Source organism: Schistocerca serialis, chromosome 8 (assembly GCF_023864345.2).
Source record: "Schistocerca serialis cubense isolate TAMUIC-IGC-003099 chromosome 8, iqSchSeri2.2, whole genome shotgun sequence".
Taxonomy (NCBI): Eukaryota; Metazoa; Arthropoda; class Insecta; order Orthoptera; family Acrididae; genus Schistocerca; species Schistocerca serialis.
This window is the reverse complement of record NC_064645.1, coordinates 383,796,516-383,811,605: the sequence shown is the minus strand read 5'-3', so window position 1 is coordinate 383,811,605 and position 15,090 is coordinate 383,796,516. Positions and strand designations below refer to the sequence as shown.

Sequence of the window (15,090 nt, the reverse complement as noted above, 5' to 3'; positions counted from 1 at the left end):
GTCACCAGAACTGTTCACGTTTCTTTTAGAGCTAATTTTGCGATAAGGGATAAAGATACTGTAATGCATGAAGTACTTCGCCAGAAATGAAATTACACATCACATTGCGTGCATTACAATCGAGAACACTCGGCATGCTATAAGATGAGGATTTAGTTGGTGATGACACTTTTTCATTAACACCAATAATTATTAACATTAACAGCAGTAATTATTCGAAAAGGTCGCATTAAGAAGAGACTGGTTTGCGAACTCCTCTCTTGAAGATAGATCTGTACGGTGGCAATACTTCAAAATTCAAACACATGTGAATGGAGAGCACTACTGCAACGTTTTAAATAGATGAATACTAAATAAAGAATGCAGATGCTTGATTTGCGTAACTTTCCCTCCTGTCAACAATATTCCTTAAAAAAAAAAAGTACCAACTCGAACGATGGGATTTTAGTCTTGTAGTCGAGTGAATATGCAAAGCTAGAATTACATTTGTTTGTATTTTTCTCAATTCAGTTGTATATGTGCTTCTAATTCAATCAATTTTGCCCGGAGCTCAGATATTGTCAAACTTTCTGTGTTCTGATCGCACGTAAAGGTCTCAGAGCAACAATATATTGCTTATTTTTGTAATCAGCATCACTGAAATCCCACAAACACCTATGCAAAGCATAGATATCCAAAAAGGGAACATTATTCACCGTTCCTCGCTGCATATTTCAGTTTGTCTACACTCTACGAACACACATAACCTCAAAACTCATGCCAAAGTTGGAACATGCCGAAAGTGTTTAGTTTCACCGTTGAGTTGCGCAAACGCGCGGCGCGCATGCGCTGTGGCTGGTAGCGCAGTTGCCTGCAACCTAGTGTCGTTGTGTAAACTAGGGTTAACGTGCAGGATTTCATGTATTATGTCGTTATCTTTTAACAATAAGTTGCTAGTAAACGGCAGAATACCTGACCTTTTACACAAAGACGTCATAAAGCTATCCAACAAAACAGGGTTTTGTTCGCTACACTTTCAGCCAAACCAGTGACTGTGGAACATAGGAAATCCACATGGAGTGTAAGACATGCATTATTTAACGTATGAAATAAGCGACCACAATTGTAGCTTAAGAGAAAACCACACAGAGATGATAATAAATCGGCAAAAGCAATAAAACTTTTCCAACACAGCGGAAACCAGTTTCACAATTGTTGCTATATCTGAGAGACACCCGGCAAGAACCTTCAACACATTCGCTTTTGAAGCAAAAGTACTTATATTCAAAGAATCATTCGTGTATTAGAAAGTGTAAGAAAGGGCGAATCATTGAACTCCATAAAAAAAATGTATGTCAAGGAAAGTGACTCTGGTGACAGCGACACAAACAACAGAAATATATGCTTCTCATGCATGAAATGTGTTTATAATCTCTTCCTTTCAGTGGAATAAGCTGCAAATATAGGCATATTTGAAAGTGTGTATTGAACCGGGAACCTAGAAACGGCTTCTTCGCCGCCCAACACCGATCCCAGGGTTATTGTGCAGTTCGGCCCCCAGTGGGCCGCCTGACGGATTCGTGCCGAGGACCCGATCGCCTTCCCGCTCGGGAAGCAGCACGTTAGACCGCGCGGTTAGCCGGGCGGGCATATTCGAAAGTATTTCTTCGTGAATGAGTTGTAGCTTACTTCATTGAATCAGTGTGATCGGTTGTTTTTACATGTGTTACACAGTAATCTGTGTCTCTTGGTAATTTACTAACGCATGCAACGCAAAGATAACATCTATTCCCGTAATTAAATAGAAACTAATTAAAAACAAACATTATCCTTACGGTGCATATGACTGCTTTCTCGCCGCTCGGAGCGCTAGTATCGCTCAAGCTGTCAAACGGTAACAACTTTCACGCCAGAGTGTCGTGACTGTACTCATTATACTGCGGTGGTTGTTATGTGGAAAATTGGTAATTTCAAGAAGAGTTGCATATCGAAGTAGCGGTCTGCATCCGAGTATTATATATCGCAAGTGCGACTCTACGACTCTAGAGGCGGCAAATCTGAATTCTGTTTACAGCGTTGACATGAGCAACTACAAATGATGAGCGTTTCGTAACAAAGTTATTTACGAAAGGAACTACTAATTTCACTTACTTTACTCGTCAGCCACATTTTCGGTGTGGATAATTTCGTGGATGGTATAGGCAGCTGGGAGCAGTCCTCTTTTCATTTCCATGGCCAGGATGCACTCTTGATATGCCTCTCAGAAATTTCGGCAGAGTGTCACAAGGAACAGTTTTGCCAGACATCCGTAAATTGTGAAAGTTTAGGTACTGGAGGATACATTGTTCGTGTTGTCTCCCGGTTGGCCCTCTCTCTTAACTGAGCATTTCAGAGAGTTCTACAACGGCTCACTATTCTTGATTTGGACCATCGAATTGTCGCAAGAGAGATATTCAATGGAATAATTCGTAAATTCTTGATCTATGCCTTCCTTTTTCAAAGTTTTCTAAGGCTTCCAGCCGTAATTTATAACTTTCCGGCAGAATGAAGTGTTTTTTAAGGGTCACTAAAATTTTCTTACCGATAGGGACCGTGCCATTCGTGACAATATCGTTGCATACCTCACGAGAAAAACTGACTCTTCAGTTTCTGACGCAGTGGTTCTTTTACCCAGCACAACACTTTAACGATACTCCTCTCGTTGGTGAACTACGAAACTATGTGTTTTCCTTGATGGAAGTTCTTTTCTTGCATTTTGTACGGTGCAACTGAAAGAGGAACTCCACATCGGCGGTCTTCTTAGAGAGTCGCACTCCATTGACAGTCGACGCATCTCCTCAGATCCTGGTTTGCCATCAACCCATACTCCCAACGAAACTGCAAACAATTGTCTGCGCTACGCAGTAGAGGGAATTAACTTTTGCCGCGTTAAGAAAATTCGAACTTGATACTACATCGGTTGCTATAAACACGTAAACAGCGTTAATACGACGTTCCGTTGTCAACGCCGAAAACGATATCCGTATTTGCACCTATGAGAGTCGACCGGAGTGAGGCCGCGACCTCTACATGCAATGCTTCTTGGAAATTACCGGAAAACTAGTTCAAAACAGGACGATAGAGCATTATGAGTAGAAAGCATCGAAATGTATAAATCATTGCCAGCACTGTGGGATGTTACGGTAGATGATTACAAAAACAGAAGTGTTAAGAATAATGAATCCTATGATTTGTTGCTCGGAAAATATAGGGAATGGCCACGGAGGAAGATATATTTTTTTTAAAAATTGCCGGCCGCGGTGGTCTCGCGGTTCTAGGCGCGCAGTCCGGAACCGCGCGACTGCTACGGTCGCAGGTTCGAATCCTGCCTCGGGCGTGGATGTGCATGATGTCCTTAGGTTTAAGTAGTTCTAAGTTCTAGGGGACTGATGACCACAGCAGTTGAGTCCCATAGTGCTCAGAGCCATTAGAACCAATTTAAAAAATTGATGAATGCAAAGTTACAAACATAAGGATACATAGATATTTATCCTTATGTGTACATTATTTAACCGATCATAATCCTTTAGTGCACGTATTATTGCATGACACATTTCGACAGCTATATCTCAAATACTGCTAGGTGAAACTGCGCTTATAAATTTCAAGTCTTTGAAAGAATTGCCAGTAGCAAGATATAGCCAATACATAAGCGCTGACTTGATGCGTCTCTTATCGTATTATTGTGTTTTTTGCTGACTGGCATATGGTGTCTGCAGATATCTATCCGTGGAGGAGGGAGGGGGGGTGGTGGTAAGTACCTGTTTATGAGGACGCCACCGTCATGGGAGAACTGTTTCCAGTAACGTACCAAATGTTGGACTACCAACCCCAACCCATAAGAAGTCATGACAGTTTGGTGTTTTTTTTTTTCAAACTCAAATCTCCTAACATGTTTCCGTCTTGGACACTCCTTGAAACAGTTTTTCATCGGCCTTTCTTTGTGCTTGCGATAACGTAGAGCAATTATTACGGCAGCAGCACGTTTATTGTCCAACATTCCGCTTATTGCATAATATTATTCAGCAGTCCAGGGAGAACGTTAATAATACTGCTCAATATTATTGTGCAATACTATTGGCCTTGTAGGGGCCGCCAGAAGCAGTCTTACACGTGGATTCATCGTCAGACAGCGAAATTTATGAAGTGCCGTTGCTGAAAAAGAAGGTAAATTTGAAATTCACTGCAAAGTCTAATAATGATTAATGTAACAACAAAGGTTTACACATCGTGCCGCGTACAATGAGGTGACAAGTCATAGGATAGCGATATGAACGTATACAGATTACGGTAGTGTCCTGCAGACAAGGTGTAAAAGGGTAGTGCACTGACGGCCTTCCCTTAACGACCGAGAGCAGGGGCGTCTGCGTAGATTGTCAGTGCTAACAGACTAGAAGCACTGCGTGAAATAACCGTAGAAGTCAGTGTGGACATACGAGTAATGTATCCATTAAGACAATGCGGCGAAATTTGGCGTTAATGGGCTATGGTAACAAACGACCGACGCGAGTGCCTTTGCTAACTGCACGACATCGCCTGTAGCGCCACTCTTGGGTGCGTGGCCATATCGGTTGGACCCTAGACGACTGGAAAACCTTAGCCTGGGCAGATGAGTCTCGATTTCAGTTGGAAAAAGCTGATGGTAGGGTTCGAGTGTAGCGCGACTCCACGAAGCCATTGAAGCTAGTCATGAAGATACTATGCAAGCTGGTGGTGGCTCTAATTGTGTGGGCTGTGTCTACATTGGAATAGAAAGGGTCCTCTGGTCCAACTAAGCCGACCATTGACTGGAAGTTGTTATGTTCGGCTATTTGGAGATCATTTGCAGTCATTCATGGACGTAATGTTATGGATGACAATGCGCCATGTCGCCAGGCTACAATTGTCCACGATTTGTTTCAGGAATATTTTTTACATTTCGCGCGAATGATTTGGCCACCGTATCGCCTGACATGAATCCCATCGAACATTTATTGGTCATAATTGAGAGGTCAGTTGATGCACGACATCCTGCACCGCCAACACTGCCGCAATTATGGACTGGACGACTGTAGAGGCAGCATGGCTCACTATGTCTATAGGGGACATCCAGCGATTTGCTGAGTCCATGCCATGTAGAGTTTCTATGCTACTCCAGGCAAGAGGACGTCTGAGTTTCATCAACTCAGTGCATATTTTAGTGCATCCCACGAAGCTGAAAATGACGTTATAAACTGAAAAGTTAGAGTTCACAAAGAGAGTAACCCTGCCGACCATGGTTTGATCGGCCGGCCGGTGTGGCCGTGCGGTTCTAAGCGCTTCAGTTTGGAACCGCGTGACCGCTACGGTCGCAGGTTTGAATCCTGCCTCGGGCATGGATGTGTGTGATGTCCTTAGGTTAGTTAGGTTTAAGTAGTTCTAAGTTCTAGGGGACTGATGACCTCAGTATTTAAGTCCCATAGTGCTCAGAGCCATGTGAACCATGGTTTGATCGAATTCTGCTCGGGCTCTGCTGGAGAATGGTGACGAATAAAGTGGGAAGGCGTCACACAATGAATATGAAAGTTGGCGGTAAAGGGATGCGTGAGTATAAACTTTCTCGTGGGCGACAAGTGCTTGAATACAGCAGGCAGGGTCAGGTGGATGGAGGCTGCAGTCGGAATGCCCTTGTGCGAGAAGATTACTCTTACTCTTAAGCCACGACCATAACTCCATCAAATGTTTCTGGAAATAACTAGAGAATTTGCTGCATGCAGAATTACTTCTTCACAATTATTACCCATGTTTGAAGAACAGTATTTTCAAGTTCCATTTTCAGAACTAGCTGTCATGAATGTTTGGAACTGACACCTTGGCATTTTGTTCTGAGACAAGAATTACTCTTGTTTGTCATGAAATGCTGGGAGTATCCTGTCTCATAGATTCGAGCAAGCTGCACGAAAAATTAAGTTAATGGTAGAGTCACGTTGCTATAACTATGTTCTTGATGCAGTGTGACACATATTGGTGAAGTTGTTCCATGACAGGACTGAAGAGTTGCCTATATACCTTTCATTCACTACTCTGTCAAGTAAAACAAGTGAGTTATCAGAGTTGCAAGGTAGAGAAGGAGATCAACTTTCGGGAAAAGGTTGGGGGGGGGGGGGGGGACTGTATTTCCAAAACGTTGAAATTCGTGACTTGTTTTGCTGCATTGTGAGCAGGAGAATGGCCTTATTATTTTGTTTTTATGAAGGAGCAAAGATCCCCATGCTGTTGATGTAAGACTGTGCCTGATTGTCAACACAAAGGCAACGTTCTGCAGCTGTTGTTCGAAGAACATGAGGTAGTGGTGATAGTGTTTTTGTTTTCTCAGGTGACAGAGACTGCTGTTCTTTAAGTGTAAACCATAGTTTTATCACAAAAGAGAATGTGATATATTTTAAATAACAGTGCCCAGTGGCCACAGAGGCTGAGGTGACAATGCTGACTAAAGACTGTGCCAGGCAATACTTCGGCATATATTAGTTACACCTACATATGCATGCTGTAACACAGTGACACCCCTTCTGGCCTGTGACCAGATCATTCTGGCAGACTGCACAGCATTCATTCACAGTGATGCCTGTGAGCTACACAGTGCCACAAGACTGTTGGTGACACACTGACTGGAGGTTTGCAGTAGAGGTAATGCCCAACCATCTCCCACAGTGTCTCACAAGATGCAGGGAGATAAATCTGTGTTGCTGACATAAGTATTCCAGTATGAGTGTAGCGCAAGCCAAGAGCCTCAACATAGTGCAGATGGGGTCATCTCAGAACCTGGGTCTGCATTCGTTATGTGCCGACTTTGTGTGCACTCTGTGCACCTTGTTTCCTGTGGTTTTCACTGCTGGCTGAAAGTGATCATCTTTATAAGGTTCACCCTTCCAGCAAGGTGAATTTTGTTGTTAGGGAGCTGGAGATATGTATCATCGGACTTGATGACTAAAAAACTGATGGATCACCAATTGACAGAAGAGCGTAGTTTGACTACAGACTATTAGTAGGTTCACCTTTCCAACAGGGCGAATTTTGTTGTTGGGGAGCTGGCGATATGTAATACCAGACTTGACAACTAACAAACTGATGGATCACCAGTTGACAAAAGATCGTAGTTTGACTAAAGACTATTAGTTTCTACATAGAAGTTGGAACAAAGCAAGGCCTTCACATAGTGTTAGGATTGCCTATATGTGACCTAACTGAAACAGTAGTACTGAGATGATGACTATTCACTCAGTTCAGTGAGGTAAGTTATACTGGTTTTTTTCCCCAGAGACTGGGATGTGAAACACATTAGATAAACTAAAATATGTAATAATTTTACACAAGAATTGATATGCTAATATTTCTTCAATAGATCCTAAGTGACACAGTTCTGCAGGATGCAAACTACATAACTATCTCATCGTTTTGCCTTTTGTACATACAAAAATATATCTGACACCGACTGACTGCACAGTGTTAAAGGTACTTCCAGTTCTTAACTTGTTATGTAGCTGGTTTGAATATTTTTGATATATACCCACAAGTTCTTCAATTGGAAACAGTGGCTTCCTTGCAGAATTGATTGGGACCTAGGAAATTATTAATCTGTCCTTGCTGTTACATTGTGTACGTAAGAACCAGCATGCAAAATTTTTGAAATGAAGAAAAATTAAGATTTAGCATCCTGTCAACATGAAGAGTATATTGATTTTTACCTATTTGTGGATATTTTTTAAGATACTGTTATTCCCAAGAGTGCTGTCAACAGATGCTGCATATATCATGTTGTTTAATTTTATGTAAAAATATAATTATGAAGCTACTACAATTTCATGTAAACCTGCTGCCGGGAGGTTTGTCAAGTACCAGTAGGATAATATGTATCATCATTTACGCGTCATAAGTGTGATGCAGTGCAACAGAAATTTGACATATACCAGTTGCAGTGTGATGACTCTGATTTTCCTGTTGAGGTTTCTTTGTTACCTGACTCTTACAATTGTAATCTTCTTCCTTCAACAAAAGACAGAAAGATCATGTCATTACTGTTCACATGGATGTAAAAAATACTGTTTTTACCACAGTGTGAAAGATGATGCACCAGTGGAGTGCAAAACATCAGTTATAAGCTCAATGACATTACTTTCACTTGTATCATTCCCGGCAAATATAAGAACGGTTCCTTCAAGAGGGAACTGTGCTAAATGTGGTTGGATGTCCAGTCCCATGTACATTTTATGTTAGTCAAATTTTCAGTTGTTGACTGGAAAACAACTAGACTGAAGAATGTATAAGAAATCTTTACAAAGGTGTAAAATGCTAATATATTTTGTATATGAAATATTAACATTTATGAAACTTTCCTGACTTGTATCTTGCTTCCTCCACGGCCATTCTAATAATTTCCTTTGTGGCTGGCACACTTAAATGTAGATTTGTAGTTATTATCTAACTGATAGAGGAATTTGCACAGTACTGCCACATTTACATTGTTTGATGTAAGTTATGGGTATTAATGTAGTTTCTTTTCTTCTTCTCAACAGGAGAGTGATAATCTCTGGTGGGATGCCTTTGCCACTGAGTTTTTTGAAGACGATGCCACGCTCACGCTAACATTTTGTTTAGAGGATGGGCCCAAGAGATACAGTAAGTATATCTACAGTAGGATTTGTGGGATGTCAAAAAAAAGTACAAAAATATACTAGCACATAGAACTTGTTCATGTTCTCATATATCATTTCATGACTATGAAAAATACTGCATGTTACGTTAGACTCTTAATGATTTCATATGCAGGAAGAAGTTGATAGATATTGTTGTTGATGTCATTGTATTTATTCATTGCCAGTAAGATTACACACTGTGAGTTGAAGGTTTTTTTCACGGGTGCCTATGAGTTACTTACAGCTAACTGAAAGTAAACTTTGTGTTTCAGCTATAGGTAGGACACTTATACCAAGATACTTTCGGAGTATCTTTGAAGGTGGTGTGACAGAGCTGTATTATAATTTGAAACATCCTAAGGAGTCCTTCCACAATACAAGTATTACTCTGGACTGCGATCAGTGCACAATGGTGACGCACCATGGGAAACCAATGTTCACAAAGGTACATTATTAGATATGTGATACATATATACTGATTTTGATGCCTGGCTAATAAAGATTTTATGTTGTTTTTTCTGTAATATTAGAGAGAATCATTTGCTGAAACTCAAGTGTAGCAGTATATGATATGAGAAAATTTTTGAAAACTGTTTTTAAATATGGAAATGTTATTCAGGTTTAGGTAATGACAGACAGTCTCTGATATTTTAATGAAATTATTTGTTGATAGCATTTAAGATTTGTGAGGGTCTTTTTACTTTCAAAAGCAGGTGCAATTACCCTCCTGTTGGCTTGCTAAGCCTTAATGCTGCGGAGGCATTTCTGTAAGGCTTCGTACCCTTAGCCTTTATTAGTCTCCCAAGACAAGCACCATATAAGAGCCCTAGACAAGCAAAGATGGAAGGGACTGTTCACACTCAGGCATATGGGTATGGTTAAAAGATGATGATGATTGTTGCTTGTTGATTGCGTATACCATCAACAGTTTCTGCTTTGAGCTCGAAGGTTTAAGAAGTGTCAAAAATATTTGTTAACACTTAATTTCTACTCCTACATACCCTATGTATTGCAGCACCATATCTACAGTCTCCAAAAGAAATGTAATCTCATCGTGAAGCTCTTCCTTATTTGCACTTGCAAAATAATCTTTTAGTATCAGTTCATCACTCTACAACCTCTACATCAGCGTTAATGAATATGCTGTGATGGGTAAAAAATTCCGTAATTACTGCTAGTATTTTCACATAATTTGTGAAGTTTCACAATCTTTTTTCTTAATTAACTTGGGAAAATGAAGCATTTAACAAAAAAAAAAAATGGCTCTGAGCACTATGGGACTTAACATCTATGGTCATCAGTCCCCTAGAACTTAGAACTACTTAAACCTAACTAACCTAAGGACAGCACACAACACCCAGCTATCACGAGGCAGAGAAAATCCCTGACCCCACCGGGAATCGAACCCGGGAACCCGGGCGTGGGAAGCGAGAACGCTACCGCACGACCATGAGATGCGGGCGAAGCATTTAACAATTGTTCCCTGAAATGTACCAGGCGATACTGACATTTTTTGTGAAGGGCATGAGGTGGCATTGGAGAAAAAATAGTCGGTGAATCAGGGGATCATTACATGCATTCAAAAGAGCAGAATATTGATTTTAAAAAAGAAGATATAGAAAAAAAGACATGCCAAAATATGAAAATAAACAAGGAAAAAAGAGCTGTAAGATGTGAAGAGTATGAGGAAGTAGGGGGGGGGGGGGGAGGTATTGGAAGATGTGGCAGAGGCTTAGTATGCAGGGGGGGGGGGGGGAGAATCATTGAAGGGTGAGTTCCACCTTTAGAATTGTGAACTCCCAGTTATTGGACAGCAGTGAAGCAAGTTTCTGTGCAGCAAGGTCTCCAGCTGAAAACTGCTTGTTGCCCAGAATGTTTTTACTGTCTGTGACCACTCAGTTTTACAGACTTCATGGCAGGTAATCAATAAAGAGAAAACAGAAAGCATGCACATGTGCTCTGATATACTGTAAGACATAATTTCTAACCCGATGGATATGGTGTGAAGGCATAGAATGGAAGATAAATGAACAAATTATGTTGTAGAATTAGTGATAATGATGGTAGTGTTGTAATGGTAAAGACAGATGATTAGTCTCTTCAGTTGATGCTACATGCTAGATGATGTAGACACTGAAATAGAAACCTGAAGGCCTTACTGCATCACACCTCCCTCTCACCTCCACATAAATATTGCTTCTAGGAAATAAATGGAGTAGATTTCAATTTTTCATGTTGTAGAAGTACATTGGTGTAATGTGTGCTAAACACTGAGTAATAGGTGAGTGTTGTAACTAAGATTCTGTCCAGTTCATTTAGTTTCTGACTATTAAGCTTTTTTTGTTGGCCACCAGACAGTTGTAGTCACAGTAACAGACAGTCCATAATGAACAGCATCTGTATTCACTTATGCACTTCAGACTTTTTTTTTACTTGAAACATACCTTTTTGATGTGACATCTTCATTTGCAACAAGCTGTGAGCTAATATCTGTAGATAATCTTAAAGTTCACACAGTATTTTGTTACAGACAAGGGCATAACAACTATTGACAGTACATGAGGATTTTTAAATTCAAATAAACTGCACCATATTAAATCATGCAGGCTTTCATGGTTATTGTTTGTAGAATTCACCTGACAGTTGATTCTCGGGCATATTGGCCTTTCACCACTAGCCATTCACTACATCTAGGTGAATTCTATAATTGTACCAGGTTGAATCACATTGGTTGAAGGCTTTCTGCTGCCAATATGATGTGGAGCATTCCATTGATGGCAGGTAATTTATTGTTGAGTAGGCACCGGTTGCTGTACAGGTGTGCACGGAAGGCAGACTCATCCTGGAGTTCACGTTTGACGACTTGATGCGCATCAAGTCGTGGCATTTCGCTGTGCGGACACATCGTGAATTGGTGCCTCGAACTGTAGTTGGAATGCACTCCCAGCAGGACCCGGGAATGCTGGACCAGCTATCGAAGAACATCACACGGCAGGGCATCACAAATTCAACACTCAACTACCTCAGGGTAAGTATATAAATACTATTGGTTGCATAGATTTAAATGGTTTTCTGTCTCTGTGTGACTGTAACTACTTAAGATTTGTAACCTCTTCATATTATTCTCCAGAATTACAGTGATTTTATTCAGAATGAACGTACACTGCAGTGATCTATTCTGATCCGCAAGTCTGATGTAATCATTGGCACACTGATAACATATTGTATTTGTTCCACTGCTGCATTATAAATAAAGTAAATTGTGGATTAATATTTACTCTACTTAACAGCAGTAGTAATAATAATAATAATAATCTCTTAGCACTGTTAAAGTGAACAACAGATGCTTTACATTCTTGGAGATAATGTATCTGTTGAAGTAATGTTGCCAGATGAGACATGCAGGTATCATGGAAATAGCCAAATATAATGCATCATTCTCATTCAAAAGAAGAAAAAACTAGGTGGACAAAGCACAAGGCATGTTTCTGAGGTTTGTGAAGAGTGAATATAATTCAAAAAATTTAACGAAGGTAACATTGCCTTACAGTTTTGCAATTCATTTACTTAAAGTTCTAGAAGATGAAGGATAAGAAGGAAAACAAGAACCAAGAGCAGAAAGATAATAACTGTGTAGTTGTAGTACTGTTCTGTGTTTAGTTTGCTGAAACCTTAGATGTTGAAAAGATTTTGGATAGACTGTCTCTGTGTGCATCTTAAGGGCAAAAATATTACTTTTTCTTGTTTTCATATTAGTTTAACACTGTGTGAAAAATAATTAATTTGTAAGAGAATTTTGCCACACTGCTTCATTTCTGATTTGTTTTGCTCAGCAAGCAAAAGTATGTTAATTGTGGAAATGTCAAAGTATGCCCAAGACGTGTTCCTCGGCCAGTTGTTATGATGAACTTCATTTTTTTTGTTAGATATCAGCTGTGTAATATATTTTATGTATCGTAACACATAATGATAGAATTGTGCAAGGATTAAAGCCCCATAGGCACATGTACACAGTAATTTGTATGTGTTGCAGCTATGTGTGATCTTGGAGCCCATGCAGGAGCTGATGTCGCGGCACAAAGCTTATGCGCTCAGTCCGCGAGACTGTCTCAAGACCACACTCTTCCAGAAGTGGCAGAGGATGGTTGCCCCGCCGGGTAAGAGAGGTAGATTCATCTTGGCTGGTTTCTCTGAGGGTGTGCAACATCAGCTGTGTTGTGCAGTTAACAACACAGAGGTGTCTGGTCAATGGATGTCACAAGGCACTTATTTTAAGTCGTGTGTAACATAAACCTCTGATACAGATTAAACAATGGAAAGTCCAGTCTGGAATATGAAAAGGATAGATTGCTACTCATGTTGAGTTGCAGATAGGCACAACAAGAAGTCTGTTACACACTAAACTGTAGGCCAAAGCCTTCCTCAGGAAAGGAAGCACAAACACATTCACACAAGCAGACACATTCTGCATTCTGGCCATAGTGGGTAGAGATAGCAGTTATGTGTGGGTGAGGTATGCAGGCTTGTGTGAAAGTGTGTGTTTGTTTTCTTTTCTGAAGAAGGCTTTGGCTAAAAGCTTAGTGTGTATCTTCTTCTTCTTTTTTTTTCCTGTCTGCAACTGAACGTGTCATCCTTTCCATAGTTGTTGTGATACAAATTATGTAGAGTGAAGTATTGGTACTTCATTTCTTGATATGTTTATGGTATATTATGAAGACAGAGCAAAGAAATATGGGGAAAAATGAAAATTATTTTATATTTCATATTTCCTACTTCCAGTGCTTGCCTGTGCTCTCACAACATACTCTGTGACTTTCTCAAAGTGTGCTGTATGCACTTGACACATGTAAGCATAAAGTTTTATGTGATTATTTCACAGTTTTCTCTTCAAGTGGGTACTCTGTGTGTAAAATCTGAACTTAGTTGTCATTACTTACTTTCGTCAAAAGTAAGTTTTTCCTTGTGATTTTCATCTGTACCTGTTATGTATTCTAACTGTCTCATCAGCAATGTCGTGCATAAAAGTAAACAAGTCTCATAAGGTTAAATGAAAGGTTCTGTTATAATCAACCACCCAGGTTTCTGGACTGTGAACTAACACACACACACACACACACACACACACACACACACACACACAAACAAACAAACAAACAAACACAAAGAATTTTATTTGTGGGAAGATACAAATCTGATAACATTCATCTGCTGAGATTCTCATTTGTTTTTTTCCTTTTTAATTGATTTGCAATGGACAGTATGTAGTTACTATATCAACTTGTATTAAGAATTAGAAAATTTAAAGATATACGTACCTCATTAAATTAGCTTCAAAGCTCTCTTTAGAAAATAATGTAAGGAGTAGAAAAAAATGATACTGAGCACTCTGCATCAGCAGTTCATTTTCCAGATCTGAAAAAGAAGATAATGTAGATCTAAAAGACAGTAAAGAGCAAATCAACCAGTCCAGACTCATCTGTTAAACTCCAGTTGTTGTTGCTTGTTGTCCATATTTGTGTTTGTTGCATTTTATGTCCCAAGTCCTTTTTAAAAATGTATTTCAAAATTTTTGTGGCTTTCAGTCATTTCTCTACTTTTGTGGGAAAGTGGCACCTTTCTTTGGTGGTTTTAGATTCTGTCAGTTTTCTCTTAATCAGCGGCTTTTTGTCAGTTACTGTAAGCTATTACCTTTCTGGCAGGAATTCACGAATTGAGTTGTTGAACAGAGACAGTACTCCTTAGGCATGCAATTTGATTAGAAGCTGCTTGTGAGGAAGGAGGGAACAGCAATCTGTAACTATCAGTAATCGTTTCCTTGGCCTGTGCTCATTAACATATGCTGCTGTCACTGTGATATTTCTAAGTAGCTATAAATAAGGAGCATCATGAAGAAATAGTGATTACCAATCAATGTGTCAGCACTGCACTTAGTTTACACACTTGTCATCTGCACAGTTCATTGATTTCCAATAGTGGAGCTAAGGCTGTTACTTCACAATGATGTATCTTTGTAATTATGCTATTCACACTAGCATTAGCTACTTTTCTAGCCCTAGTACACTCATTCACGCACGCAGCCACACAGTCACCCAAACGAACATTCCTTTAGGCACGGCAAGACTCAAGTCATGTGGATTTGGGTGTCTGTGTGGTTGTGTGTGTGAATGTTTGTGAGTGTGAATGTTTGTACTTGGGCTAGAAAGATAGCTGTTACTTGAAAGCTAGTGTGAAAGCTGTTTTCTGTTACGTGTTTCTGTGTTCCACACGTCAGTCTGCTACAGGTGAATTATTGCCTTTCCTTATTTAACATGATGCACCCTCCAGGAATTTCCATCATTGTTGTTATTTGTTACACCACTACTTACGAAAGACTGAAATTGGGGCTTTCAAACTCCGGCAAGATATTTTACATTTGCCAGAG

At 39.9% G+C, this 15,090-nt stretch overlaps 1 protein-coding gene across 6 annotated transcripts in view; it reads left to right on the top strand.

Annotated features, from left to right (window-relative positions):
• Nucleotides 1–15,090, top strand: part of LOC126416761 (LIM domain-binding protein 2) — a 793,447-nt gene that overhangs the window by 763,059 nt on the left and 15,298 nt on the right. For 3 of the 6 annotated variants that reach the window (XM_050084605.1, XM_050084603.1, XM_050084600.1), the window contains exons 5-8: nucleotides 8,550–8,652; nucleotides 8,942–9,114; nucleotides 11,470–11,697; nucleotides 12,703–12,835. In XM_050084605.1, coding sequence (XP_049940562.1) covers nucleotides 8,550–8,652; nucleotides 8,942–9,114; nucleotides 11,470–11,697; nucleotides 12,703–12,835 — 637 coding nt within the window. The remainder of the gene's footprint in view (nucleotides 1–8,549; nucleotides 8,653–8,941; nucleotides 9,115–11,469; nucleotides 11,698–12,702; nucleotides 12,836–15,090) is intronic. The other 3 variants (XM_050084602.1, XM_050084601.1, XM_050084604.1) reach the window with 3 other exon arrangements.